This window comes from Scyliorhinus torazame, chromosome 1, assembly GCF_047496885.1.
Source record: "Scyliorhinus torazame isolate Kashiwa2021f chromosome 1, sScyTor2.1, whole genome shotgun sequence".
Lineage (NCBI taxonomy): Eukaryota > Metazoa > Chordata > Chondrichthyes > Carcharhiniformes > Scyliorhinidae > Scyliorhinus > Scyliorhinus torazame.
Window position 1 is genome coordinate 421,055,915 of NC_092707.1, and position 24,654 is coordinate 421,080,568.

The 24,654-nt window shown below is 57.8% G+C and overlaps 1 protein-coding gene across 3 annotated transcripts in view; it reads right to left on the reverse strand.

Moving 5' to 3' along the window:
- Positions 1–24,654, reverse strand: part of dnajc27 (DnaJ (Hsp40) homolog, subfamily C, member 27) — a 63,059-nt gene that overhangs the window by 33,261 nt on the left and 5,144 nt on the right. For 2 of the 3 annotated variants that reach the window (XM_072515401.1, XM_072515410.1), the window contains exons 2-4: positions 18,484–18,566; positions 10,762–10,831; positions 4,020–4,184 (exon numbers count right to left, since the gene is read on the reverse strand). In XM_072515401.1, coding sequence (XP_072371502.1) covers positions 4,020–4,184; positions 10,762–10,831; positions 18,484–18,566 — 318 coding nt within the window. The remainder of the gene's footprint in view (positions 1–4,019; positions 4,185–10,761; positions 10,832–18,483; positions 18,567–24,654) is intronic. The other variant, XM_072515420.1, reaches the window with a different exon arrangement.

Sequence of the window (24,654 nt, forward strand, 5' to 3'; positions counted from 1 at the left end):
CGGTGAGATCCTCCCGTCCCCCAGCCGCGTGTTTCTCAGTGACTCCGTTCCGTGGCGGTGAGATTCTCCCGACCCCCAGCAGCGTGTTTCTCAGTGACGCCGTTCCCTGGCGGTGAGGTTCTCCCGTCCCCCAGTCGCGTGTTTCTCGGTGACGCCGTTCCCTGGCGGTGAGATCCTCCCGTCCCCCAGCCGCGTGTTTCTCAGTGACTCCGTTCCCTGGCGGTGAGATTCTCCCGACCCCCAGCCGCGTGTTTCTCGGTGACGCCGTTCCCTGGCGCTGAGATTCTCCCGTCACCCAGCCGCGTGTTTCTCAGTGACGCCGTTCCCTGGCGCTGAGATTCTCCCGTCCCCCAGCCGCGTGTGTCTCAGTGACGCCGTTCGTGGCGCTGGGATTCTCCCGTCCCCCAGCCGCGTGTTTCTCGGTGACGCCGTTCCCTGGCGGTGAGATTCTCCCGTCCCCCAGCCGCGTGTTTCTCGGTGACGCCGTTCACTGGCGGTGAGATTCTCCCGTCACACAGCCGCGTGGTTCTCAGTGACGCCGTGCCCTGGCGGTGAGATTCTCCCGTCCCCCAGCCGCGTGTTTCTCGGTGACGCCGTTCCCTGGCGGTGAGATTCTCCCGTCCCCCAGCCGCGTGTTTCTCAGTGACGCCGTTCCCTGGCGGTGGGATTCTCCCGTCCCCCAGTCACGTGTGTCTCGGTGACGCCGTTCACTGGCGGTGAGATTCTCCCGTCCCCCAGTCGCGTGTTTCTCAGTGACGCCGTTCACTGGCGGTGAGATTCTCCCGTCCCCCAGTCACGTGTGTCTCGGTGACGCCGTTCCCTGGCGGTGAGATTCTCGTTCCCCAGTCGCGTGTTTCTCAGTGACGTCGTTCCCTGGCGGTGAGATTCTACCGTCCCCCAGCCGCGTGTGTCTCAGTGACGCCGTTCCCTGGCGGTGAGATTCTCCCGTCACCCAGCCGCGTGTCTCAGTGACGCCGTTCCCTGGCGGTGTGATTCTCCCGTCTCCCAGCCGCGTGTTTCTCGGTGACGCCGTTCCCTGGCGCTGGGATTCTCCCGTCCCCCAGCCGCGTGTCTCAGTGACGCCGTTCCCTGGCGGTGAGATTCTCGTTCCCCAGCCGCGTGTCTCAGTGACGCCGTTCCCTGGCGGTGAGATTCTCCCGTCTCCCAGCCGCGTGTGTCTCAGTGACGCCGTTCCCTGGCGGTGAGATTCTCGTCCCCCAGTCGCGTGTTTCTCAGTGACGCGGCGATCCCTGGCGGTGAGATTCTCCCGTCCCCCAGCCGCGTGTGTCTCAGTGACGCGGCGATCCCTGGCGGTGAGATTCTCCCGTCCCCCAGCCGCGTGTTTCTCAGTGACGCGGCGATCCCTGGCGCTGGGGTTCTCTACTCTCGCCGCTTGTGAATGGAATCCCCATTGAAGCCCCCCCACTCCGCCGGGAAGCCCGCGGACGGAGATACGCTGCTGGCGTGAACAGAGAATCACAACAGCAGTGAATTGCAGCCACTACCTAACACGCGCAATGGAATGAGTGCATGACGAACACACTCATTACCAACTAAACTTCCTTGTAACTCGTAAAATTCCTTCTCATTGATCATAAACATCATCTTCCACCTTTGGTGTGACGCGTGTTAGTTTGCTTTTTGCTTTGGTCAGTTCACTGTGATACTGAGTCACATCTGAAACACCTGTTAACTGTTCCCCAGGATTCCCTAAATAGCCTATCGTGTTACTCTAATCCTGCCTGGTGCTGTGATATCCAGATCTACTGAAGTGCTTTAATCCTTCTCCTTCCTGCCTGTAACTCTTCCGTTGTACTGATGCTTGCATCAAGTGTCTTCATGATGTTGGAAATCACCGAATGCCTATTCTTAGTGCCACTGGGGAATGTTCCACTTCTTCTAACAATGCTGCCGGAAATGACTTTCTCTTCCGGAATGTTTTTGAAGGTAGCACAGATCTAATATGAGAGGGAATCTTCCTGAGCTAAAACCCAGTTACAACCTGCCCGTATGTGACATCTTAGCACAATGCAGAAATTTAAATGCTAGCATTGAAACAGCGATCTCTAACTTGAACTTCTTCAATCTTGTACAGTCTGTTAAAGTCCATGACAAATTCTTCCACAGAATGACAATCTGTCTCTCGAAATCTATCAAAATCTGACGGGCAAAATTTCATCCATGAGCCCTAACAGGAAGATCCAAACCTTCATCAATATCCAACTAACGGGGCATCCAGCTCAAAAACACTTTGCTTCGGATTTGCCTTTTGTTAGGAACCCAAGGCCACACCTTGTTTCCTCTTTGCTCGGGATATAACCGGTGTCCACATATTGACCTCATTCTTCCATTGGATCAGTCTCTGAAAACAGCGGAGTAATCGAACCCTGACAATTTACACTTACTCTCTGCCTTTCCCACAATGGCCACTGGGATTGTAATCTGTTCGAAAAGAAAATGTTCTCTTTGTTTCCAACCTTCACCTTGGGGTCACTGCTCTCTGTTTCCACCTTGTGGGTCTGATCATAGAACTATAGAACTTACAACCATTCGGCCCATTGAGTCTGCACCGGCCCTTGGAAAGAGCACCCTACCCAAGCCCACACCTCCACCCTATCCCCATAACCCAGTAACCCCAGGTAACCTTTTTGGACACTAAGGGCAATTTATCACGGCCAATCCACCTAACCTGCACGTCTTTGGATTGTGGGAGGAAACCGGAGCACCCGGAGGAAACCCACGCACACACGGGGAGAACGTGCAGACTCCGCACAGACAGAGACCCAGCAGGGAATCGAACCTGGCACCCTGCAGCTGTGAAGCAACTGTGCTAACCACCGTGCTACCGTGCCACCCATAGTCAGTTAGTCAATTGCTGAGGAAGAAACCAGAGCCAATCTTTATTTGTGATAGATTTATTCAGGTAGTATGTATTAGGGGTCATGTGGGACTGTGAAGCCGTGATGCTATTGGCTGACAGATCCCGGGTCCTGGTTGGCTGTTGACTCCTGGCTCCGCCCTGAAGGCGGAGTATAAGAACTCGAGCTTCTCCCCGCCGCTCCATTCTGTTGCTGAACTGCTGGGGACAAGTCTCGCTTAATAAAGCCTCATCGACTTCATCTCTACTCGTCTCTCTCGTAAGTCATTGTGCGCTACAATTTATTAAGCGAGCTTAAAGGACTATGGAGCTCCGGATCGCCCCGGAATGCCTGCGGATCAGCCCCCACGCAGCGAACTCGGCAGCAGTTTTTAAACACTGGCAAGCTTGTTTTGAAGGCTACCTCCGAACGGCCCCCGGCCGGATCACAGAAGACCAGAAAATGCAGGTCCTGCATTCGAGGGTAAGCCCGGAGATTTACCCTCTCATAGAAGACGCAGAGGATTTCCCGACGGCGCTCGCAGCACTGAAGAGCCTCTACGTTCGCCCCGTGAACCAGGTCGACGCACGCTACCAACTCGCAACGAGACGGCAAAGTCCCGGAGAATCTTTAGAGGAATTCTACGCCGCGCTGCTAATTTTGGGACGGGCCTGCAGCTGCCCGCCGGTAAACGCGATGGAACACACGGACATGCTAATTCGCGATGCGTTTGTGGCAGGTATGAACTCTCTCCCCAAATCCGCCAAAGACTTTTAGAAAAAGAGTCGCTAGGACTCTCAGAGGCACGGGCCATTGCAGCTTCCCTAAATGTGGCCTCGCAAAACGCCCGCGCCTACGACCCCGACTTCATCTCTACTCGTCTCTCTCGTAAGTCATTGTGCGCTACAATCACTAAGGGTATATCTCCTCACATGACCTTCACCTGGTGTCTCTTCATAGTTGCTCAAGTCAACAACTAATCAATGTCCTCCACCTTAATATACTTAAACTTCAGTTGATCGAATGAACATACACTGTCCCATCAAACTCTCCGAGGGCAGGTGCATCATAAGGTTGGAGAGTAAAGCTCCTCTACACTGTCTGCAATGCGGATAGACATCAAGACCAGCTGGCATAATAAGCGATGACATAATTGAATACCTTGTTGGCGCAGACAACGAACACAATGTTCTCCATGTTCCCATGTGGCCCCAATTCCTGCTTCATCTCATCAAGCCAGCTCTCCAGCGCATCAAAGGAGTCCTTCTGTCCAACATCATAGGCGAGGATCACCCCTTGAGTATCTTTGTAAAACTCATTGCGCACCTGTCACAGACAAAACCACTGCTGACAATCAAGTAATTTAGCGGAGCTGCTGAGCTGAGCAGTCATCACAGGGGAGCCAACAGATGAAAGGAGCATCCTATCTTTTGCAGTTCACATTAGGGGAACATTTGGAACACAAGCATGGCTACAATATGAGACTTTGAGCTTTCCCGTGTCTAGCGACACACACGTCTGCTTCCATGGCTCGTTTCACCAGCGGCTATAAACTTCAGGGGCACCACCCTAAATGGAGCCTTGCTGACCAGGAGACACTCTCGATCTTATCCCCTGCCACAGACGGATTGGAAGGGTTTACGGTGTCACAAACATATATCAGGAAAATACAAGAAATTGTGATATTTTCTGTTGGTTAAGTTCTGATCAAAGTTTAAAAGGCTGGAAAGATAGTTAAGGCAAAGGAACAGTGACCCCGTGACTATAAACTGTGCATTTGATATGCTAATGAGCCGAACAAGACTGCAAACAAATGTTTACCAAAGGCAGTTTCGTGAAAATGGACACAGTACATCAAATCTGAATGGGTTATTAGGCTTTAAAGGATCTGGGGCGTCATTCTCCGACCCCCCGCCGGGTTGGAGAATCGCCGGGGGCTGCCGTGAATCCCGCCCCCGCCGGTTGCCGAAGTCTCCGGCACCGGATATTCGGCGGGGCGGGAATCGGGCCGCGCCGGTTGGCGGGCCCCCCCGCTGGATTCTCCAGCCCGAATGGGCCGAAGTCCCGCCGATAAATTTCCTGTCCCGCCGGCGTGGATTAAACCACCTTTTGAATGGCGGGACAAGGCGACGTGGTGGGCTCCGGGGTCCTGGGGGGGGGGGGGGGGGGGGGCGCGGGGCGATCTGGCCCCGGGGGGTGCCCCCACGGTGGCCTGGCCCGTGGGGGCACTCTTTCCCTTCCGCCTCCGCCACGGTCTCCACCATGGCGGAGGCGGAAGAGACTCCCTCCACTGCGCATGCGTGGGAAACTGTCAGCGGCCGCTGACACTCCCGCGCATACGCCGCCCGGGGATGTCATTTCCGCGCCAGCTGGAGGGGCACCAAAGGCCGTTTCCGCCAGCTGGCGGGGCGGAAATTCCTCCGGCGCCGGCCTAGCCCCTCAATGTTGGGGCTCGGCCCCCAAAGATGTGGAGCATTCCGCACCTTTGGGGCAGCGCGATGCCCGTCTGATTGGCGCCGTTTTGGGCGCCAGTCGGCGGACATCGCGCCGTTCGGGAGAATTTCGCCCCAGATATCCAAGGTGTGAAATAAAGGGGTGATAGAGAAGATGGATAAAGCGAGTTTACTTCTCTTTAAAGCTGGAAAAGCTAAAATAAAGAGATGACGTTAATTAACTCTGGAAGAGTGCAGCCCTGAAGAAATTAGGTACGGATAGTGCAGGATCAAAGAGAAAATGGTATTTAAGGCAATACATCGAGGGCTGAAGGGCCTGTACTGCACTGTAATGTTCTATGAAAGCTATGAAGGGAGCTGCTCTCTATCTCAGCAACAGCAGGAATAGCTGTTAAACTCCCAGCAAGCAGTTTAAAGGAAGCCAGATTTGTAAAGCAATCTTCTGTTCAACCTCACGAGCAACCTAACAGCTGTGTGGAGTTTGCACGTTCTCAACATGTCTGCCTGGGTTTCTTCCGGGAGCTCTAGTTTCCTCCAAAGATGTGCAGGTTAGATGGATTGGCCACGATCAATGCGCGTGATAGGGCGGGGGATTGGGCCTGGATGGAGTCCTCTTTTGGACGGTCCCTGAAGACTCACAGAATCCCTACAGTACACAAGGAGGCTATTTGGCCCATTGAGTCTGCACCAGCCCTCTGAAAGAGTACCCTACCGAGGCCCACTCCCCTGCCTTATCCCCGTAACTCCACCCAATCTTTTTTTTAATTCATTCATGGGGTGTGGTTGTCGCTGGCCCAGAATTTATTGCCCAACCTTGGGGACATTTAAGAGTCAGCAACATTGCTGTGGGCCTGGAGTCACGTGTAGGCCAGACCGGGTAAGGACGGCAGATTTCCTTCCCTAAAGGACATTAGTGAACCAGATGGGTTTTTATGACAATGGTTTAATTCCAGATGTTTTAATTCATTCAAATTTCACCATGTGCAGTGGTGGGATTTGAACCTGGGTCCCCAGAGAGGTACTCTGGGTCTCTGGTTTACTCGTCCAGTGACAATATCACTACGCCACCACCTCCCCATGTTCCACAAGGAAAGGTGCATCTGAGCACCATGGTAGCTGACAAAATGGATACTGACACACAGGGAAATGAAGGGTCAGTTCAACCAGGAAGGAAGGGCCAGGAAGGGCAATAAACAGATTTATTTTTAATTTTTAGAGTACCCAATTCATTTTTTCCAATTAGGAACATAAGAACTAGGAGCAGGAGTAGGCCATCTGGCCCCTCGAGCCTGCTCCACCATTCAATGAGATCATGGCTGATCTTTTGTGGACTCAGCTCCACTTTCCGGCCCGAACACCATAACCCTTAATCCCTTTATTCTTCAAAAAACTATCTATCTTTATCTTAAAAACATTTAATGAAGGAGCCTCGACTGCTTCACTGGGCAAGGAATTCCATTGATTCACACCCCTTTGGGTGAAGAGGTTCCTCCTAAACTCAGTCCTAAATCTACTTCCCCTTATTTTGAGGCTATGCCCCCTAGTTCTGCTTTCACCCGCCAGTGGAAACAACCTGCCCGTATCTATCCTACCTATTCCCTTCATAATCTTATGTTTCTATAGGACCCCTCGCATCCTTCTAAATTCCAACGAGTACAGTCCCAGTCAGCTGAATCTCTCCTCATAATCCAACCCCCGGAACTCTGGGATTAACCTAGTGAATCTCCTCTGCACACCCTCCAGTGCTAGTACGTCTTAAACTCCATCCCTCGCGCAACGAAGGACAAAACTCCATTTGCCTTCTTAATCACCTGTTGCCCCTGTAAACCAACTTTTTGCAACTCATGCACTAGCACACCCAGGTCTCTCTGCACAGCAGCATGTTTTAAAATGTTGTCATTTAAATAATAATCCCTTTTGCTGTTATTCCTACCAAAACGGATAACCTCACATTCGTCAACATTGTATTCCATCTGCCAGACCCTAGCCCATTCACTTAACTGATCCAAATCCCTCTGCAGACTTCCGGTATCCTCTGCACTTTTTGCTTTACCACTCATCTTAGTGTCGTCTGCAAACCTGGACACATTGCACTTGGTCCCCAACTCCAAATCGTCTATGTAAATTGTGAACAATTGTGGGCCCAACACTGATCCCTGAGGGACACCACTAGCTACTGATTGTCAACCAGAGAAACACCCATTAATCCCCACTCTTTACTTTCTATGAATTAACCAATCCTCTATCCATGCTACTACTTTCCCCTTAATGCCATGCATCTTTATCTTATGCAGCAACCTTTTCTGTGGCACCTTGTCAATAGCTTTCTGGAAATCCAGATATACCACATCCATTGGCTCCCCATTACCTACCACACTGTTAATGTCCTCAAAAAATTCCACTCAATTAATTAGGCACGACCTGCCCTTTGTGAACCCATGCTGCCTCTGTCCAATGGGACAATTTCCATCCAGATGCCTCGCTATTTCTTCCTTGATGATAGATTCCAGCATCTTCCGTACTACCGAAGTTAAGCTAACTGGCCTATAATTACCCGCTTTCTGCCTACCTCCTTTTTTAAACAGTGGTGTCACGTTTGCTAATTTCCAATCCGCCGGGACCACCCCAGAGTCTAGTGAATTTTGGTAAATTATCACGAGTGCATTTGCAATTTCCCTAGCCATCTCTTTTAGCACTCTGGGATGCATTCCATCAGGTCCAGGAGACTTGTCTACCTTTAGCCCCATTAGCTTGCCCATCACTACCTCCTTAGTGATAACAATCCTCTCAAGGTCCTCACCTGTCATAGCCTCATTTCCATCAGTCACTGGCATGTTATTTGTGTCTTCCACTGTGAACACCGACCCAAAAAACCTGTTCAGTTCCTCAGCCATTTCCTCATCTCCCATTATTAAATCTCCCTTCTCATCCTCTAAAGTGTTATGGGCCAGGGTTTAGAGAATCCCAAAGTGTATCATGGAGTTCACCTGACCCACAACTTTTAATAGATTGTGGTATGGGGAGCACACGGCCCACTCTACAGGTGTGGGACAGCAGAAAATGGACCAGTGGTTTTTAAAACAAAACAATGTTTATTCTATGAACTCCAGTTAACCTTTTAAAACAAACAGTGAATACCTTGGGGGGCGCATTTGATTTACCTTAGTAAATCAAATACACCCCCCGAAGAATACAAAACTAAGTAACCTGTATGCTGTCCTTTTACACCCAAAAGACTTAACAAACCTTTAAACAGGAACATATTAGGTTTCCATTTAATACTGAGACGTTTTTACAATTCTGAGTTCGCCAAATGATCCATTGATACTCTTTGGATGGCAGAGATCAACAGCAGTACAGCTCACTGAAAAAACACAGACGCACCCAAGCTTTTCTCAAACTGAAACTAAAAAGCAGAAGTAGAGCTCAGCTCCACCCACACTCTGACATCGCTCCAGTAACATGAGCAGCTCCATTTCTTAAATACCCATTTCTGAAAGGGTACTCTCACGTGACAAAAGGACCAATATTTACCTTAGCCACTCTTTTTTGTTTGATATAATTGTAGAAACTTTTACTATCTGTTTTTATATTGTGAGCAAGTTTACTCTCATAATCTATCTTACACTTCTTTATAGCTTTTTTAGTAGCTTTCTGTTGCCCCCTAAAGATTTCCCAGTTCTAGTCTCCCACTAATCGTTGCCACTTTGTATGCTTTTTCCTTCAATTTGATACTCTCCCAAATTTCATTAGATATCCATAGTCGGGCTTTAGAATGGTTTCGCAGGTCGGCGCAACATCGACGGCCGAAGGGCCTGTACTGCCCTGTAATGTTCTAAACCTTTGCTGAGCACTGTGAAAAATGGCTTGGAAGGTTCTCCACTGTTCCTCAACTGTTTCACCATAAAGTCTTTGCTCCCAGTCTACCTTAGCTAGCTCGTCTCTCATCCCATTGTAATCTCCTTTGTTTAAGCACAAAACACTAGTATTTGATTTTACCTTCTTACCCTCCATCTGTATTTTAAATTCCACCATATTGTGATCGCTCCTTCCGAGAGAATCCCTAACTAGGAGTCTGTGGAATTCATTGCCACAGAGGGCGGTGGAGGCCGGGACGTTGAGTGTCTTTAAGACAGAAGTTGATAAATTCTTGATTTCTCGAGGAATTAAGGGCTATGGAGAGAGAGCGGGTAAATGGAGTTGAAATCAGCCATGATTGAATGGTGGAGTGGACTCGATGGGCCGAATGGCCTTACTTCCGCTCCTATGTCTTATGGTCTTATTAATCAATCCTGTCTCATTACACAGGACCAGATCTAGGACCGCTTGTTCCCTCGTAGGTTCCATTACATACTGTTCTAGGAAACTATCGCGGATACATTCTATAAACTCCTCCTCAAGGCTGCCTTGACCGACCTGGTTAAACTAATCGACATGTCGATTAAAATCCCCCATGAAAAGAGGCAATTTAACGTGGCCAATCCACCTACCCTGCACATCATTGAGTTGTGGGGGTGAAACCCACACAGACACGGGGAGAATGTGCAAACTCCACACGGACAGTGACTCAGAGCCGGGATCGAACCTGGGACCTCGGCGCCGTGAGGCAGCAGGGCTAACCCACTGCACCACCGTGCTGCCCTAATATAAACAGATTTAAACATTGGGGGTGCATTGATTTGTAGAAGATAAAAGAATGATTTGTGAAAGGTGTTTAAAATTATGGAAGGATAGGTATGGTAGATGCCTTTCTCAAACTGGTGGCACATGCACAAGATGAAATAAAGAGACTGATCAGCGTTTTTCACCATGAAAATGATGAGGCTTTGGAATTTATTACAGTAAGAAGTCTTCCAACACCAGGTTAAAGTCCAGCAGGTTTGTTTCAAACACTAGCTTTCGGAGCACTGCTCCTTCACCTGAGGATTCACCTGAGGAAGGAGCAGCGCTCCGAAAGCTAGTGATTCGAAACAAACCTGTTGGACTTTAACCTGGTGTTGTAAGACTTCTTACTGTGCTCACCCCAGTCCAACGCCGGCACCTCCACATCTTTGAATTTATTGACAGAGTTAATGATTAAAGCAGAGATCAGATCAACATTCATGAATGGGTTACAGGTAGTTTGTGGAATGGGGATATAAAGGAATCTGGGATTGGGATACTGCTGGTGTGGTGTACAAGAACCAGCTGGGCTGCTGATCCACCTCTTGTTAGGATACCCATGACATTCGATCACACGGCAGGATCTGAAAACCAAGAGAGTTCCGATGGCTATGTTTATTCCTTGACCAACTCCAAAAACAGCTGAACTGGCTTCCTCACTGCAAGCTGCGACACCCTGACAGAGACCGACACCGGACTGACTGCAGTTTACTGGTTGGAAAGAATGTTGTTACACTTCGCCAGAGGTGAAAGCAGCCTTCCAAATGAACAATCTTTCTCTTACCTACCTCATAGAAGAAAGGCTGACCCGCCATATCAAATATGTTAACTCGAATCTCTCGATCCCTCACCTGCAGCCTGAGGGGGAAGAAAAGAAATAAAACTATCTGGGAAGTAGCTTTGATTTATTTCAGTTCAATTCACTCCTGCAACATAATCCAAACCAGACAATTAATCCACTTTCCAACGACTCCAAGAGAATAGAAACCTGCCAAGGCCCTGTGGGACCGGGATCTCGCTGGCCTGGGAGAGCTTTCCCAGGGCCTTGTGGGATTGGGGTCTCGCTGGCCTGGGAGAGCTTTCCGAGGGCCCTGAGGGACCGGGATCTCGCTGGCCTGGGAGAGCTTTCCCAGGGCCTTGTGGGATTGGGGTCTCGCTGGCCTGGGAGAGCTTTCCCAGGGCCCTGAGGGACCGGGATCTCGCTGGCCTGGGAGAGCTTTCCCAGGGCCTTGTGGGATTGGGGTCTCGCTGGCCTGGGAGAGCTTTCCCAGGGCCCTGTGGGATTGGGGTCTCGCTGGCCTGGGAGAGCTTTCCCAGGGCCCTGTGGGACCAGGTCCTCCCTGGCCTGGGAGAGCTTTCCCAGGGCCCTGTGGGACTGGGACCTCGCTGGCCTGGGAGAGCTTTCCCAGGGCCCTGTGGGACCAGTTCCTCTCTGACCTGGGAGAGATTTCCCAGTCCCCTGTGGGACCGGGGTCTCGCTGGCCTGGGAGAGCTTTCCCAGGGCGCTGTGGGACCAGGTCCTCTCTGACCTGGGAGAGCTTTCCAGGGCCCTGTGGGATTGGGGTCTCGCTGGCCTGGGAGAGCTTTCCCAGGGCCCTGTGGGACCAGGTCCTCTCTGACCTGGGAGAGCTTTCCCAGGGCCCTGTGGGACCGGGGTCTCGCTGGCCTGGGAGAGCTTTCCCAGGGCCCTGTGGGATTGGGGTCTCGCTGGCCTGGGAGAGCTTTCCCAGGGCCCTGTGGGATTGGGGTGTCGCTGGCCTGGGAGAGCTTTCCCAGGGCCCTGTGGGATTGGGGTCTCGCTGGCCTGGGAGAGCTTTCCCAGGGCCTTGTGGGATTGGGGTCTCACTGGCCTGGGAGAGCTTTCCCAGGGCCCTGTGGGACCAGGTCCTCTCTGACCTGGGAGAGCTTTCCCAGGGCCCTGTGGGACCGGGGTTTCGCTGGCCTGGGAGAGCGTTCCCAGGGCCCTGTGGGACCAGGTTCTCTCTGACCTGGGAGACTTTCCAAGGGCCCTGTGGGACCGGGGTCTCGCTGGCCTGGGAGAGCTTTCCCAGGGCCCTGTGGGATTGGGGTCTCGCTGGCCTGGGAGAGCTTTCCCAGGGCCCTTTGGGATTGGGCCCTCGCTGGCCTGTGAGAGCTTTCCCAGGGCCCTGTGGGACCGGGACCTCGCTGGCCTGGGAGAGCTTTCCCAGGGCCCTGTGGGATTGGGGTCTCGCTGGCCTGGGAGAGCTTTCCCAGGGCCCTGTGGGACCGGGATCTCGCTGGCCTGGGAGAGCTTTCCCAGGGACGCTGTGGGAGCGGGTCCTCGCTGGCCTGGGAGAGCTTTCCCAGGGCCCTGTGGGACCGGGTCCTCGCTGGCCTGGGAGAGATTTCCCAGGGCCCTGTGGGACCAGGTCCTCGCTGCCCTGGGAGAGCTTCCCCAGGGCCCTGTGGGATTGGGGTCTCGCTGGCCTGGGAGAGCTTTCCCAGGGACGCTGTGGGAGCGGGTCCTCGCTGGCCTGGGAGAGTTTTCCCAGGGCCCTGTGGGATTGGGGTCTCGCTGGCCTGGGAGAGATTTCCCAGTCCCCTGTGGGGCCGGGGCCTCGCTTGCCTGGGAGAGCTTTCCCAGGGCCCTGTGGGACCAGGTCCTCGCTGGCCTGGGAGAGCTTTCCCAGGGCCCTGTGGGACCAGGTCCTCGCTGGCCTGGGAGAGCTTTCCCAGGGCCCTGTGGGACCAGGTCCTCTCTGGCCTGGGAGAGCTTTCCCAGGGCCCTGTGGGAGCGGTTCCTCGCTGGCCTGGGAGAGCTTTCCCAGGGCCCTGTTGGACCGGGTCCTCGCTGGCCTGGGAGAGCTTTCCCAGGGCCCTGTGGGACCGGGGTCTCTCTGACCTGGGAGAGCTTTCCCAGGGCCCTGTGGGACCGTGACCTCGCTGGCCTGGGAGAGCTTTCCCAGGGCCCTGTGGGATTGGGTCCTCGCTGGCCTGGGAGAGCTTTCCCAGGACCCTGTGGGATTGGGGTCTCGCTGGCCTGGGAGAGCTTTCCCAGGGACGCTGTGGGAGCGGGTCCTCGCTGGCCTGGGAGAGTTTTCCCAGGGCCCTGTGGGATTGGGGTCTCGCTGGCCTGGGAGAGATTTCCCAGTCCCCTGTGGGGCCGGGGCCTCGCTTGCCTGGGAGAGCTTTCCCAGGGCCCTGTGGGACCAGGTCCTCGCTGGTCTGGGAGAGCTTTCCCAGGGCCCTGTGGGAGCGTGTTCTCGCTGGCCTGGGAGAGCTTTCCCAGGGCCCTGTGGGACCGGGACCTCGCTGGCCTGGGAGAGCTTTCCCAGGGCCCTGTGGGACCGGCACCTCGCTGGCCTGGGAGAGATTTCCCAGGGGCCTGTGGGACTGGGGTCTCGCTGGCCTGGGAGAGATTTCCCAGGGCCCTGTGGGACCGGGACCTCGCTGGCCTGGGAGAGATTTCCCAGGGCCCTGTGGGACCAGGTCCTCGCTGACCTGGGAGAGCTTTCCCAGGGCCCTGTGGGACCGGGACCTCGCTGGCCTGGGAGCGATTTCCCAGGGCCCTGTGGGACCAGGTCCTCTCTGGCCTGGGAGAGCTTTCCCAGGGCCCTGTGGGACCGTGACCTCGCTGGCCTGGGAGAGCTTTCCCAGGGCCCTGTGGGACCGGGACCACGCTGTCCTGGGAGAGCTTTCCCAGGGCCCTGTGGGATTAGGGTCTCGCTGGCCTGGGAGAGCTTTCCCAGGGCCGTGTGACTGGGATCTCGCTGGCCTGGGAGAGATTTCCCAGGGCCCTGTGGGACTGGGACCTCGCTGGCCTGGGAGAGATTTCCCAGGGCCCCGTGGGACCGGGTCCTCGCTGGCCTGGGAGAGCTTTCCCAGGGCCCTGTGGGATTGGGGTCTCGCTGGCCTGGGAGATCTTTCCGAGGGCCCTCTGGGACTGGGGTCTCGCTGGCCTGGGAGAGCTTTCCCAGGGCCCTGTCGGACCGGGACCTCGCTGACCTGGGAGAGCTTGCCCAGGGCCCTGTGGGATTGGGGTCTCGCTAGCCTGGGAGATCTTTCCCAGGGCCCTGTGGGACCGGGACCTCGATGACCTGGGAGAGCTTTCCCAGGGCCCTCTGGGACTGGGGTCTCGCTGTTCTGGGAGAGCTTTCCCAGGGCCCTGTGGGACTGGGGTCTCGCTGGCCTGGGAGAGCTTTCCCAGGGACGCTGTGGGACCGGGAACTCGCTGGCCTGGGAGAGATTCCCCAGGGCCCTGTGGGACCGGGGTCTCGCTGGCCTGGGAGAGCTTTCCCAGGGCCCTGTGGGACCAGGTCCTCGCTGGCCTGGGAGAGGTTTCCCAGGGCCCTGTGGGACCGGGGTCTCGCTGGCCTGGGAGAGATTTCCCAGGGCCCTGTGGGACCAGGTCCTCGCTGACCTGGGAGAGCTTTCCCAGGGCCCTGTGGGACCGGGACCTCGCTGGCCTGGGAGAGCTTTCCCAGGGCCCTGTGGGATTGGGGTCTCGCTGGCCTGGGAGAGCTTTCCCAGGACCCTGTGGGATTGGGGTCTCGCTGGCCTGGGAGAGCTTTCCCAGGGCCCTGTGGGACCGGGACCTCACTGGCCTGGGAGAGCTTTCCCAGGGCCCTGTGGGATTGGGGTCTCGCTGGCCTGGGAGAGATTTCCCAGGGCCCTGTGGGACCGGGGTCTCGCTGGCCTGTGAGAGATTTCCGAGGGCCCTGTGGGACTGGGGTCTCGCTGGCCTGGGAGAGCTTTCCCAGGGCCCTGTGGGACCGGGACCTCGCTGGCCTGGGAGAGCTTTCCCAGGGCCCTGTGGGACCGGGACCTCGCTGACCTGGGAGAGCTTTCCCAGGGCCCTGTGGGATTAGGGTCTCGCTGGCCTGGGAGAGCTTTCCCAGGGCCATGTGACTGGGATCTCGCTGGCCTGGGAGAGATTTCCCAGGGCCCTGTGGGACTGGGACCTCGCTGGCCTGGGAGAGATTTCCCAGGGCCCTGTGGGACCGGGTCCTCGCTGGCCTGGGAGAGCTTTCCCAGGGCCCTGTGGGACCGGGGTCTCGCTGGCCTGGGAGAGCTTTCCTAGGGCCCTGTGGGACTGGGACCTCGCTGGCCTGGGAGAGCTTTCCCAGGGCCCTGTGGGATTGGGGTCTCGCTGGCCTGGGAGATATTTCCGAGGGCCCTCTGGGACTGGGGTCTCGCTGGCCTGGGAGAGCTTTCCCAGGGCCCTGGGGGACCGGGACCTCGCTGACCTGGGAGAGCTTTCCCAGGGCCCTGTGGGATTGGGGTCTCGCTGGCCTGGGAGATCTTTTCCAGGGCCCTGTGGGACCGGGACCTCGCTGACCTGGGAGAGCTTTCCCAGGGCCCTCTGGGACTGGGGTCTCGCTGGCCTGGGAGAGCTTTCCCAGGGCCCTGTGGGACTGGGGTCTCGCTGGCCTGGGAGAGCTTTCCCAGGGCCCTCTGGGACTGGGGTCTCGCTGTTCTGGGAGAGCTTTCCCAGGGCCCTGTGGGACTGGGGTCTCGCTGGCCTGGGAGAGCTTTCCCAGGGACGCTGTGGGACCGGGAACTCGCTGGCCTGGGAGAGATTCCCCAGGGCCCTGTGGGACCGGGGTCTCGCTGGCCTGGGAGAGGTTTCCTAGGGCCCTGTGGGACTGGGGTCTCGCTGGCCTGGGAGAGATTTCCCAGGGCCCTGTGGGACCAGGTCCTCGCTGACCTGGGAGAGCTTTCCCAGGGCCCTGTGGGACCGGGACCTCGCTGGCCTGGGAGAGCTTTCCCAGGGCCCTGTGGGATTGGGGTCTCGCTGGCCTGGGAGAGCTTTCCCAGGGCCCTGTGGGATTCGGGTCTCGCTGGCCTGGGAGAGCTTTCCCAGGGCCCTGTGGGACTGGCGTCTCTCTGGCCTGGGAGAGCTTTCCCAGGGCCCTGTGGGACCGGGACCTCGCTGGCCTGGGAGAGCTTTCCGAGGGCCCTGTGGGATTGGGGACTCGCTGGCCTGGGAGAGCTTTCCCAGGGCCCTGTGGGATTGGGGTCTCGCTGGCCTGGGAGAGCTTTCCCAGGGCCCTGTGGGACCGGGGTCTCGCTGGCCTGGGAGAGCTTTCCCAGGGCCCTGTGGGACCGGGGTCTCGCTGGCCTGGGAGAGCTTTCCCAGGGCCCTGTGGGACCGGGGTCTCGCTGGCCTGGGAGAGCTTTCCCAGGGCCCTGTGGGACCGGGGTCTCGCTGGCCTCGGAGAGCTTTCCCAGGGCCCTGTGGGATTGGGGTCTCGCTGGCCTGGGAGAGCTTTCCCAGGGACGCTGTGGGAGCGGGTCCTCGCTGGCCTCGGAGAGCTTTCCCAGGGCCCTGTGGGATTGGGGTCTCGCTGGCCTGGGAGAGCTTTCCCACGGCCCTGTGGCACCGGGACCTCGCTGGCCTGGGAGAGCTTTCCGAGGGCCCTCTGGGACTGGGGTCTCACTGGCCTGGGAGAGCTTTCCCAGGGCCCTGTGGGACTGGGGTCTCACTGGCCTGGGAGAGCTTTCCCAGGGCCCTGTGGGACCGTGTCCTCGCTGGCTTGGGAGGGCTTTCCCAGGGCCCTGTGGGATTGGGGTCTCGCTGGCCTGGGAGAGCTTTCCCAGGGCCCTGTGGGACCGTGTCCTCGCTGCCCTGGGAGAGCTTTCCCAGGGCCCTGTGGGACCGGGGTCTCGCTGGCCTGGGAGATCTTTCCGAGGGCCCTCTGGGACTGGGGTCTCGCTGGCCTGGGAGATCTTTCCGAGGGCCCTGTGGGACCGGGACCTCGCTGGCCTGGGAGAGCTTTCCCAGGGGCCTGTGGGACCGGGACCTCGCTGGCCTGGGAGAGCTTTCCCAGGGCCCTGTGGGATTGGGGTCTCGCTGGCCTGGGAGAGCTTTCCCAGGGCCCTGTGGGACCGGGTCCTCGCTGGCCTGGGAGAGCTTTCCCAGGGACGCTGTGGGACCGGGTCCTCGCTGGCCTGGGAGAGATATCCCAGGGCCCTGTGGGACCGGGGTCTCGCTGGCCTGGGAGAGCTTTCCCAGGGACGCTGTGGGAGCGGGTCCTCGCTGGCCTGGGAGAGCTTTCCCAGGGCCCTGTGGGACCGGGGTCTCGCTGGCCTGGGAGAGATTTCCCAGGGCCCTGTGGGACCGGGGTCTCGCTGGCCTGGGAGAGCTTTCCCAGGGCCCTGTGGGACCGGGGTCTCGCTGGCCTGGGAGAGCTTTCCCAGGGACGCTGTGGGAGCGGGTCCTCGCTGGCCTGGGAGAGCTTTCCCAGGGCCCTGTGGGATTGGGGTCTCGCTGGCCTGGGAGAGATTTCCCAGGGCCCTGTGGGAGCGGGTCCTCGCTGGCCTGGAAGAGTTTTCCCAGGGCCATGTGGGACCGGGACCTCGCTGGCCTGGGTGATCTTTCCCAGGGTCCTGTGGGACCGGGTCCTCGCTGACCTGGGAGAGCTTTCCGAGGGCCCTCTGGGACTGGGGTCTCACTGGCCTGGGAGAGCTTTCCCAGGGACGGTGTGGGACCGGGACCTCGCTGGCCTGGGAGAGATTTCCCAGGGCCCTGTGGGACCGGGGTCTCGCTGGCCTGGGAGAGCTTTCCCAGGGCCCTGTGGGACTGGGGTCTCGCTGGCCTGGGAGAGCTTTCCCACGGCGCTGTGGGACCGGGGTCTCTCTGGCCTGGGAGGGTTTTCCCAGGGCCCTGTGGGACCGGGGTCTCGCTGGCCTGGGAGAGCTTTCCCAGGGCCCTGTGGGACCGGGGTCTCGCTGGCCTGGGAGAGCTTTCCCAGGGCCCTGTGGGATTGGGCCCTCGCTGGCCTGGGAGAGCTTTCCCAGGGCCCTGTGGGACTGGGGTCTCGCTGGCCTGGGAGAGCTTTCCCAGGGCCCTGTGGGACTGGGGTCTCGCTGGCCTGGGTGAGTTTTCCCACGGCGCTGTGGGACCGGGTTCTCGCTGGCCTGGGAGAACTTTCCCAGGGCCCTATGGGATTGGGCCCTCGCTGGTCTGGGAGAGATTTCCCAGGGCCCTGTGGGATTGGGCCCTCGCTGGTCTGGGAGAGCTTTCCCAGGGACGCTGTGGGATTGGGGTCTCGCTGGCCTGGGAGAGCTTTCCCAGGGCCCTATGGGATTGGGCCCTCGCTGACCTGGGAGAGCTTTCCCAGGGCCCTGTGGGATTGGGGTCTCGCTGGCCTGGGAGAGCTTTCCCAGGGCCCTATGGGATTGGGCCCTCGCTGACCTGGGAGAGCTTTCCCAGGGCCCTGTGGGATTGGGGTCTCGCTGGCCTGGGAGAGCTTTCCCAGGGCCCTGTGGGATTGGGCCCTCGCTGGCCTGGGAGAGCTTTCCCAGGGCCCTGTGGGACTGGGGTCTCGCTGGCCTGGGAGAGCTTTCCCAGGCCAGCAGTAACTTCACTGAAGCCTACTTGTGACAATAAGCGATGATTAATATATTATTATTAACATATTTCAAATCAATAATAAGAGCAATGCATTCTCACACTTAGATCACTACCGGTCTGTTAATAGCCAAAAAACAGGGTATAAGCAAAATCAGATCACCAAAGATGGGGGGAAAATTAGCACAGTACGCACTTTGTAACTCCATAGTCGATTCCAATAGTTGCCAAATATTTTGGGACAAACCTCTTCTCACAATATCGTTTAATGATGCAGCTCTGGAAAAAAACAGAGTTACAGTCAGCAATTTAATCAACACTTAATCTGTCCCCATCCCGTACACGGGACGCAGTCCCCAACCCGGACTCGGGACTCTGTCCACATCCCGGACTCGGGACCCTGTCCCCAGCCCGGACTCGGGATTCTGTCCCCAGCCCGGACTCGGGATTCTGTCCCCATCCTGTACTCGGGATTCTGTCCCCATCCCGGACTCGGGACTCTGTCCCCATCCCGTACTCGGGATTCTGTCCCCAGCCCGGACTCGGGATTCAGTCCCCATCCTGTACTCGGGATTCTGTCCCCATCCTGGACTCGGGACTCTGTCCCCATCCCGGACTCGGGATTCTGTCCCCAGCCCGGACTCGGGATTCTGTCCCCAGCCCGTACTCGGGACGCTGTCCCCATCCCGGACTCGGGATTCTGTCCCCAGCCCGTACTCGGGGCGCTGTCCCCATCCTGTACTCGGGATTCTGTCCCCATCCTGTACTCGGGATTCTGTCCCCAGCCCGTACTCGGGATTCTGTCCCCAGCCCGTACTCGGGATTCTGTCCCCATCCCGAACTCGGGACCCTGTCCCCATCCCGGACTCAGGACTCTGTCCCCATCCCGGACTCAGGACTCTGTCCCCATCCCGGACTCAGGACTCTGTCCCCATCCAGAACTCGGGACTCTGTCCCCATCCCGGACTCGGGATTCTGTCCCCATCCCGGACTCGGGACTCTGTCCCCATCCCGGACTCGGGACTCTGTCCCCATCCTGTACTCGGGATTCTCTCCCCAAAAACCAAGAACAAAGAAAAGTACAGCACAGGAACAGGCCCTCCGGCCCTCCAAGCCCGTGCCGACCATGCTGCCCGACTAAACTACAATCTTCTACACTTCCGGGGTCCGTATCCCTCTAGTCCCATCCTATTCATGTATTTGTCAAGATGCCCCTTAAATGTCACTATCGTCCCTGCTTCCACCACCTCCTCCGGTAGCGAGTTCCAGGCACCCACTACCCTCAGTGTAAAAATCTTGCCTCGTACATCTCCTCTAAACCTTGCCCCTCGCACCTTAAACCTATGCCCCCTAGTAATTGACCCCTCTACCCTGGGGAAAAGCCTCTGACTATCCACTCTGTCTATGCCCCTCATAATTTTGTAGACCTCTAGCAGGTCGCTCCTCAACCTCCGTCGTTCCAGTGAGAACAAACCAAGTTTATTCAACTGCTCCTCATAGTTAATGCCCTCCATACCAGGCAACATTCTGGTAAATCTCTTCTGCACCCTCTCTAAAGCCTCCACATCCTTCTGGTAGTGTGGCGACCAAAATTGAACACTATACTCCAAGTGTGGCCTAACTAAGGTTCTATACAGCTGCAACATTCTACCATTCACTGTCTATTCCCTACCTGCATTAGACCTTCCAAAATGCATTACCGCACATTTGTCCGGATTAAACTCCATCTGCCATCTCTCCGCCCAAGTCTCCAAACGATCTAAATCCTGTTGTATCCTCTGACAGTCCTCATCGCTATCCGCAATTCCACCAACCTTTGTGTCGTCCGCAAGCTTACTAATCAGACCAGTTACATTTTCCTCCAAATCATTTATATATCTACGAACAGCAAAGGTCCCAGAGCACTGATCCCTGCGGAACACCACTGGTCACAGCCCTCCAATCAGAAAAGCATCCTTCCATTGCTACTCTCTGCCTTCTATGACCTAGACAGTTCTGTATCCACCTTGCCAGCTCACCTCTAATCCAATGTGACTTCACCTTTTGTACCAGTCTGCCATGAGAGACTTGTCAAAGGCCTTTCGGAAGTCCATATAAACAACATCCACTGCCCTACCTGCATCAATCATCTTTGTGACCTCCTCGAAAAATTCTATGAAGTCAGTGAGACACAACCTCCCCTTCACAAAACCGTGCTGCCTCTCACTAATACGTCCACTTGCTTCCAAATGGGAGTAGATCTGTCTCGAAGAAATCTCTCCAGTAATTTCCCTACCACTGAAGTAAGGCTCACCGGCCTGTAGTTCCCTGGATTATCCTTGCTACCCTTCTTAAAGAGGAACAACATTGGCTATTCTCCAGTCCTCCGGGACATCTCCTGAAGACAGTGAGGATCCAAGGATTTCTGTCAAGGCCTCAGCAATTTCCTCTCTTGCCTCCTTCAGTATTCTGGGGTAGATCCCATCAGGCCCTGGGGACTTATCTACCGTAATATTTTTCAAGACACCCAACACCTTGCCTTTGTGGATCTCAATGTGACCCAGGCTATCTACACACCCTTCTCCAGACTCAACATCCACCAATTCCTTCTCTTTGGTGAATACTGATGCAATGTATTTAATACCTCGCCCATTTCCTCTGGCTCCACACATAGATTCCCTCCCCTGTCCTTCAGTGGGCCAACCCTTTCCCTGGCGACCCTCTTGCTTTTTATATACATGTAAAAAGCCTTGGGATTTTCCTTAACCCTATTTGCCAATGACTTTTCGTGACCCCTTCTAGCCCTCCTGACTCCTTGCTTCAGTTCCTTCCTACTTTCCTTATATGCCACACAGGCTTCGTCTGTTCCCAGCCTTTTAGCCCTGACAAATGCCTCCTTTTTCTTTTTGACGAAGCCTACAATATCTCTCGTTATCCAAGGTTCCCGAAATTTGCCGTATTTATCCTTCTTCCTCAGAGGAACATGCCGGTCCTGAATTCCTTTCAATTGACATTTGAAAGACTCCCACATGTCAGATGTTGATTTGCCCTCAAACATCCGCCCCCAATCTAGGTTCTTCAGTTCCTGCCTAATATTGTTATAATTAGCCTTCCCCCAATTTAGCACATTCATCCTAGGACCACTCTTATCCTTGTCCACCAGTACTTTAAAGCTTACTGAATTGTGGTCACTGTTACCGAAATGCTCCCCTGCTGAAACTCTACCACCTGGCCGGGCTCATTCCCCAATACCAGGTCCAGTACCGCCCCTTCCCTAGTTGGACTATCTACATATTGTTTTAAGAAGCCCTCTGGATGCTCCTTACAAACTCCGCCCCGTCTAAGCCCTTGGCACTAAGTGAGCCCCAGTCAATATTCCTGATCTCTACCCATAGAGCCTCCCCTTCTCACTCTCTCCCCTTTCTGTCCCCCCACCACTCTGTCCCCTCCCCTCTCTATACCCCCACCCCTCACCCAACTCTCATCCTCCCTCACTCTCTCACCCCCACACCTCCCCCTCTCCTCCCTCCCCACTCACCCTCCCTCCCTCCGCCCCCTCACCACCCCCCCACCCCCTCACTACCCCCATCATCCACCCCTCCCCTCCCTCCCCACTCCTCCACCCCTCATCCCCCCTCCCCATCCCCCTTATCCCTCCCCCTCATACCCCCCCATCACTCCCCCCCATCCCCCCCTCTACCACTCCACTCCCCTCCCACCTTATTCGCCCCCTCAAACCCCCTCCCACATCCCCCACCCTCATCCCCTCCTCACCCCTCTACCCCCTTACCCCCCTCCATCCCTTACCCCCCACCCCCCCACAACCCCCTCCCCCACCCCTTACCCCCCACCCCCCATCCTCTTCCCCCCTCCCCCCACCCTCTTACCCCCCTCCCCCTCTTCCCCCCTCCCCCCCCACCCTCTTCCCCCCTTCCCCCCACCCTCTTCCCCCCTTCCCCCCACCCTCTTAACCCCCTGCCCCCCTCCTTACCCCCACTGCCCCCCTCCTTACCCCCCTGCCTCCCCCTTCCTTACCCCCCTGCTTCCCCCTTCCTTACCCCCCTGCCTCCCCCTTCCTTACCCCCCTTCCTTACCCCCCTGCCCCCACCCTTACCCCCCTGCCCCCCCACCCTTACCCCCCTGCCCCCCCCTCCTTACCCCCCTCTCCTTACCCCCCTGACCCCCCACCCTTACCCCCTGCCCCCCTCCTTACCCCCCTCTCCTTACCCCCCCCGCCACAGCCCTCCTTAGCCCCCCGCCCCCTTACCCCCCTCTCCTTACCCCCCCGCCACCGCCCTCCTTAGCCCCCCGCCCCCCCTCCCCCTTCCTTACCCCCCTGCCTCCCCCTTCCTTACCCCCCTGCCCCCCTTCCTTACCCCCCTGCCCCCCACCCTTACCCCCCTGCCCCCCCACCCATACCCCCCTGCCCCCCCCCTCCTTACCCCCCTCTCCTTACCCCCCTGACCCCCCACCCTTACCCCCCTGCCCCCCTCCTTACCCCCCTCTCCTTACCCCCCCGCCACCGCCCTCCTTAGCCCCCCGCCCCCCCTCCCCACCCCCCTGCCCGCCCTCCTTACCCCCCCTGCCCCCACCTCCTTACGCCCCTGCCCCCTCCTTACCCTCCTGCTTCCCCCTCCTTACCCCCCTATCCCCCACTTCCTTACCCCCCTCCTTACCCCCCTGCCCCCCCTTACCCCCTGCCCCCCCTCCTTACCCCCCCTGCCCCCCTCCTTACCCCCCTGCCCCCCACTACTTAACCCCCGCCGCCCCTCCTTCCCCCCTTCCTTACCACCCTGCCCCCCTTACCCCCCCACCCCCCGTGCCCCTCCTTACCCCCATGCCCCCCCTTCCTTACCCCCATGCCCCCCCTTCCTTACCCCCCTGCCCCCCCCTTCCTTACCCACCCTGCCCCCCCTTCCTTACCCCCCTGCCCCCCCTTCCTTAGCCCCCCCTGCCCCCCCTTCCTTACCCACCTGCGCCCCCTTCCTTACCCCCCTGCCCACCCTTCCTTACCCTCCCTGCCCCCCCTTCCTTACCCCCCTGCCCCCCCTTCCTTACCCCCCTGCCCCCCTTCCTTACCCCCTGCCCCCCCTTCCTTACCCCACTGCCCCCCATTCCTTACCCGCCCTTCTTTACCCCCGTCCCCACTTCCTTACCCGCCTCCCTACCCCCCTTTCCTTACCCCCGCCCCCCTTTCCTTACCCCCCTTTCCTTACCTTACCCCCCTGCCCCCCCTTCCTTACCCCCCTGCCCCCCTTCCTTATCCCCTGCCCCCCCTTCCTTACCCCCCTGCCCCCCCTTCCTTACCCCCCCTGCCCTCCTTCCTTACCCCCCTGCCCCCTTCCTTACCCCCCTGCCCCCACTTCCTTACCCCCCTGCCCCCCCTTCCTTACCCCCCCTTTCCTTACGCCCCCCCTTCCTTACCCCCCCTTCGCCCCCCTTCCTTACCCCCCGTCCCCACTTCCTTACCCCCCTGCCCCCCCTTCCTTACCCCCTGCCCCCCCTCCTTACCCCCTGCCCCCCTTTCCTTACCCCCCTTCCTTACCCCCTGCCCCCCTTCCTTACCCCCCTCCCCCCTTCCTTTCCCCCATGCCCCCCTCCGCCCTCCCTTCCTTACCCCCCTGCCCCCCTTCCTTACCCCCCTGCCCCCCTTCCTTACCCCCCTGCCCCCCCTTCCTTACCCCCCCTGCCCCCTTCCTTACCCCCCACTGCCCACCCTTTCTTACCCCCCTGCCCCCTTCCTTACCCCCCTGCCCCCTTCCTTACCCCCTTTCCTTACGCCGCCCCTGCCCCCCTTCCTTACCCCCCTTCCTTACCCGCCTCTGCCCCCCTTCCTTACCCCCCTGCCCCCCCTTCCTTACCCCCCCTGCCCCCCCTTCCTTACCCCCCTGCCCCCCCTTCCTTGCCCCCCTTCCTTGCCCCCCCCTGCCCCCACTTCCTTACCCGCCTCCCTGCCCCCCTTTCCTTACCTCCCCCTGCCCCCCCTTCCTTACCCCCCCGGCCCCCCTTCCTTACCCCCCCGGCCCCCCCTCCTTACCCCCTGCCCCCCTTTCCTTACCCCCCTTCCTTACCCCCTGCCCCCCTTCCTTACCCCCCTCCCCCTTCCTTTCCCCCATGCCCCCCTCCGCCCTCCCTTCCTTACCCCCCCTGCCCCCCTTCCTTACCCCCCTGCCCCCCCTTCCTTACCCCCCCTGCCCCCTTCCTTACCCCCCACTGCCCACCCTTTCTTACCCCCCTGCCCCCTTCCTTACCCCCCTGCCCCCTTCCTTACCCCCTTTCCTTACGCCGCCCCTGCCCCCCTTCCTTACCCCCCTTCCTTACCCGCCTCTGCCCCCCTTCCTTACCCCCCTGCCCCCCCTTCCTTACCCCCCCTGCCCCCCCTTCCTTA